Genomic DNA, 4,937 nt, shown 5'->3' with positions numbered 1-4,937 from the left:
TCCTCATCTGTGGCTCATATTAGGTAGACGCCCATCCACGTGCAATCCATGTTTCCAAAGAGCCTCCCCGTTCTGAACTCAACTCTTCCAGCCTCTTCCAGCCCAAGCTCCAAGCCATCAAACCATCAAAGCATCCAATAGTTTCTTTCACTCTCCCGGCACTTGGAAAATCATCCTCAACGGTTCATCAAGATTCAGCTCCAGCCGATCCACACTGTCGGATCCATCCGTCCCTCGAACCACCAATGACGACGCAACAGGCTCATCCTTTTCGATGCTCGCTTCCTGATTTTCTCTTTAGCTCAGTCGGGTATGTTGATCTAATTATCGCGCCAACACCAGTAGTCGCATCTCTATCACAGAGGCTAGGCTCTCTTTGTATGAGAGCTCTTTTTTCCCTACTCTTCAGGATGAGAACTTTTTTCTTTTTTCGCTCAGTCTTTCTCTCCTTCTCTGGAGTTGATTTTTCTTGATATTCTTGTGGCTCTTGTCTCATTGGGACTGTGATAGAGAGTGAGTCTCGGAGGTAATCCAGAGCTGAATACTGTTCCACCACCATGGGGGAAGCAGTGGCAAACAACCAACATGAAGCCTCGTCCGCCAAGGATGAGGCCGTGGCGATGGTGGGCGAAGTGCAGCATACAATCGATCCTGTTGTCCTCGCAAGAGCAATCAGGAAGATTGACTGGTTCCTGATGCCGGCAATGATATGCGGATGTGAGTCCTCCAATCTCTTCTCTTCTCCAAGGCTTTTCGTCTCTTCTGAAGCCTTGGACGGAGAAACACGATATGAAGCTATATGTAAGGTACTGACTCTTGTTTTGATAGATGGCCTCGTCTACTACGACAAAGCCATCCTGGGCTCAGCCGCCCTCTTCGGCATGACAACCGACCTCCATCTCAGCGTCGTCGACAGCTCAACCGTCCCTCCAACCGTCGACACGCGCCGCCTCAGCTGGGCCACGTCGCTCTTCTACTTCGGCATGCTGGGCGGCCTGTACCCCATGACCTTTGCCCTGCAGCGCTTCGACATCGGCCGCATCCTCGGCGCCGTCGTGATCCTCTGGGCGACCATCTGCATGCTGACGGCGGCCGTCACCTCCTGGCAGGGCCTGTACGTGCAGCGCTTCTTCCTCGGCTTCGTCGAGAGCATCATCCCCACGGGCTTCATGTGCATCGTGTCCAGCTACTACACGCAGTCGGAGCAGTCGCTGCGCCAGAGCTGGTGGTTCAGCAGCACGGGCTTGTTCACCATCATCGGCGGCGCCCTCAACTACGGCTTCGCCCAGATCACGGGAGGCGGGCTCAAGCGCTGGCAGTACATCTACCTGCTCGCCGGATCCCTGACGTTCCTCTTTGGCCTCTTTTGCTTTGCCCTGCCCAACTCGCCCGTGTCGGCCTGGTTCCTGACCAAGGAGGAGCGGTTTGCGGCCGTGGAAAGGCTCCGCCACGGACAGACTGGCGTGCGGTGCACCAAGCTCAAGGCCTCTCAGCTCAAGGAGGCCGTGCTGGACGTCAAAGTCTGGCTGATCTTCCTGATGATGGCCTCTGCGTACACGGTCAACGGCGCGGTCAGCGGCTTCGGCCCCCTCATCGTGTCGACCTTTGGCTGGGACAGCCTCCACTCGATCCTCTTCCAGTTCCCCCTCGGCGGCCTCTGCTTCATCGTCATCCTGGCCACCGGCTACATCGGCTCCAAGGTGAACAACGTCCGCATCATCATGCTCGTCCTCACCTGTCTGCCCGTCATCGCCGGCTGCGCCATCATCTGGAAGAGCACCTGGAGCTTCCACGCCGCCGCCCCCGTCGTTGGCTACTCCATCACGGGCTTCTTTGGCGGCACCGTCAGTCTCATCATAACCGTAGGGATGTCGAATGTGGCGGGCCACACGAAGAAGAGCTTCATGGCGGCGACAATCTTCGTTGCCTACTGCGTTGGAAACATTGTTGGCCCTCAGCTGGTTTGGTCACAGACGAAGAACCGACACTATCCCGCCTTGTGGCTGGGCCTCATCATATGGTACGCTTCCATCAAGCTGATGAAGATGAGACGTATTGAGAGCGCTCTTGCTAACATGTTGTGTACAGCTACATCATTTGCATTCTTTCATCCATCACGCTATACTTTGTCCTCCGAGCCGAGAACAAGAAGAAGATGGCCTTGCCGGAAGACGAGGCTGAGCGATCAAAGCTTGCCTTCCAGGATCTCACAGACAAAGAAAACCCCTACTTTCGTTACGTTTACTAAAAGGCGAGGAAGTGATGGGGGTTTCCAGAAAGCCAGCGTCACCTCTAATCAAATCATGATACCCAAGGATCGGCTGCGCTCTCCCGGGGCATAAATAACTATTCTCTAATTTATATACGATATTTAAATCTACAGTGTCCAGGTATATCCAACCCCAATGCCAGTCAAAGTCATCCAAGTGGCAGCATCCAATGCGTCCTTCATAACCCAAGTAGAAACCCTCGTGCCAACGGGTATCAGCGCTTCGTCGCCTTCGTAAGAGATAACCAGCAATGCTCAAAACACCCGCGTAATGCTTGGCCCAACCCACTCCACCACCTCGCACTGCCTCTCCTGGCGGAATTTGTCGAGCCTGTCCTTGATCCAACCGGACTTGTAGTCCACCCACTTGTCGTCTCGCTGCTCCGGCTCACGCTTCTCTCCGTATCGGAAAGATCTTGCGAGAACACATACTTTTTCATCTCTACCCCTCCAGTTCCACTGGACACAGCTGTCGTCCTTCTTGCAGGCCTCCTCGCATTTCTCAAACGAGTCAATGCCTTGTTCGGGGCCAGACTTGGAGGCGTCCCAGTCTCCGTTATCCCAGTTGTCCAGAGTGTCGGAGGTTCCTGGTCGATGGAAATTCCAATAATCGGCGTATAGCAAGGGCCGCTAAGAAGCCAGACATGTTAGACATATCTCGCCATTTGATGTGTCAGAGTGAAGTTACAACATACCTTAAACTTCCTCTGCCCAAACTCCCACTTCCAGACCTCAACCATGTCCTTTGGCGTCGTCTTGTGCAGCGTCATGATGGGCTGGCACCAGTAGCGATCGCTAAAGGGAATACCGTGCAGCGGATGAGGGTTGAACATGGGCCAGTATCCCTGCAGAGCCACGCCATTGTTCCACAGCGTCCAGCCGACAACGCTGTCGCCGCAGCACTCGTCCTTGATCAGGGGAAGCCACTCTTCGCTGACGGTCGGCCCGCTGTATTGGCCATGCGGTGCCACGTCGCGGCGGAGAAGCGCCTTGACGGCTCCGCGGCTGAGGGCGAATCCGGGGCCGCCGTTGGCGAACCATGTCTTGAGGTTGTCTCGACTGCTGTCGTGCCGCCCGGGGGATGGAGAGCCCATGTAGATGGGAACGTCGGGGTCGAACGTGGAGAGGAACCGGTATACTGTATCCCACACGACATATCTGTGGAGAGCGAAGAGAAGGGTTAGCACTACCCTGTGCCCCCAAAGCCGGCAGACAATCATCAGAAGCACACATGTACGTACGTATCCGTCTCGTAGAAAAAGTAAAACGGCTTGTTTGGCCGCATCAACCAGGCACGCTCAATCTGCGGCAGAAACTTGAAGCGATCAATGATCCAGCCATTGACCTTCTTCGTCGCCTCCTGATCCTTGTCCAGCGTACCATTCTGGCTCAATTCCTTCTGCAAGAGATAGTTTCCAATGTCCGGGTTATACTCGAGGTCGTAGTACTTGGGCGGAAGGCCGGCGAGGATGTCAATGGCCGTGAAGTTGCGGATGCGCTCGTCGAGGTCGGAGAAGATGAGCAGCTCGTCGGGGCGGAAGCACGCGCTGACGCTGTCGAGCTGGGCGTCGAGCTTGGTGCGGTCCTCGCCGTGGCCCATCTTGAGGACAGGCTGGACGAGGCTGAGCATGTGCTTGGGGAACGTTGCGCAGAGGTCTTGGGTCGACTTGCCGGTGGGATCGAGAGACACCGGCCAGTAGTCGCTGACCGTCTCGTACGGGTAGAAGCCGGGCGGCTCGTCGAAGCCCGGGGCCGGCGGCAGGACGGGAAGGGCATCGTGCTGCTGGCGCCAGACGAGGCCGAGGACGACGAGGACGAAGAAGGCGACGCCGAGGAAGATGCGGATCAGGCGCTTGTTCAGGAGGAAGAGCCCGAGTTGCTGCGTCTCCGCAGGCTTGGGGAAGAGCGCCATGACTGCCTGCACATGGCCTTGGAAGCCGTGCTGCACAGGGTCAGACGATCGAACGGAGAGAAGAGGAGGAGGAAGAGGAGAAGGAAGAAGAAGAAGAAGAACGAAGATGAAGATGAGAAGCAAGACGCGGTAGAACGAGACCGAGTCGTGGTTCACGATCCTGCTACTAATTCTTGCTTCGGATTATTATTATTTTCTCTTCTCTTTTCCCCCCCCTTCACAGCCACAGCGCGACCGGGATCTGGGCAACTTTTTTCTGTTGGCGGCGGATGTCGCTCGTGAGGAAGCCCAAATGGGGGCCTCTATCTTTGAACCCGGTACATGCTTTCTGCGCGGACAATGGCCCTAATGGCAGGTAGAGTATACTTGTCGGGTCGGTGGCGCTTCGGGAACGGTACCTCAAACCCATTGTTAGTCCTCGTATTGCCCAAGTTAAATGTTAAAAGGAATATCTAGTGATACTTGACAGCGTGCCATGGGGGAAATTTGTACGGAGTATGACATGATATACCTATCGAGGTACCTATTGAGGTACGCTGTAGCCCTTCAATCTGTACAAAACAAGCAAAAATCCGTTTCGCAGTGGCTTGATCGAATGTGGAATGCCAAAAGTCTAAGGCCGGGTTGCCTGGGTAAGGTGAGGTAAGGTAAGGGGTCCAGTTTGACGCTGGCTTGGCTGGATGGGTTGCGTGAGACAGAAAATTGTATGTAGGTACCCATGAGCAGAGGCGCCACAAGTTGAGAGATGAGGGAAGT

The 4,937-nt window shown here is 55.3% G+C and overlaps 2 protein-coding genes across 2 annotated transcripts; one reads left to right on the top strand and one right to left on the bottom strand.

Annotated features, from left to right (window-relative positions):
* Window positions 1-557: 557 nt before the first annotated feature.
* On the top strand, window positions 558-2,248 carry TRIREDRAFT_5612 (uncharacterized protein; the record flags this gene model as incomplete). Its single annotated transcript, XM_006968754.1, has 3 exons — window positions 558-717; window positions 829-2,020; window positions 2,089-2,248. The coding sequence occupies 3 exons, from the start codon at window positions 558-560 to the stop codon at window positions 2,246-2,248; spliced, it is 1,512 nt and encodes a 503-aa protein (XP_006968816.1).
* Window positions 2,249-2,524: 276 nt separating this feature from the next.
* Window positions 2,525-4,234, bottom strand: TRIREDRAFT_81661 (glycosyltransferase family 31; the record flags this gene model as incomplete). Its single annotated transcript, XM_006968802.1, has 3 exons — window positions 3,511-4,234; window positions 2,965-3,427; window positions 2,525-2,899 (listed from the first exon to the last, which is right to left on the bottom strand). Exons 1-3 carry the CDS (start codon window positions 4,179-4,181, stop codon window positions 2,525-2,527), a joined length of 1,509 nt encoding a protein of 502 aa, XP_006968864.1. The 5' UTR covers window positions 4,182-4,234.
* Window positions 4,235-4,937: the final 703 nt, after the last annotated feature.

The sequence above is a fragment of the Trichoderma reesei genome (genome assembly GCF_000167675.1).
Source record: "Trichoderma reesei QM6a unplaced genomic scaffold TRIREscaffold_26, whole genome shotgun sequence".
Taxonomy (NCBI): domain Eukaryota; kingdom Fungi; phylum Ascomycota; class Sordariomycetes; order Hypocreales; family Hypocreaceae; genus Trichoderma; species Trichoderma reesei.
The sequence above is the reverse complement of the archived record's forward strand: the minus strand, read 5'-3'. Positions and strand labels throughout refer to the sequence as shown.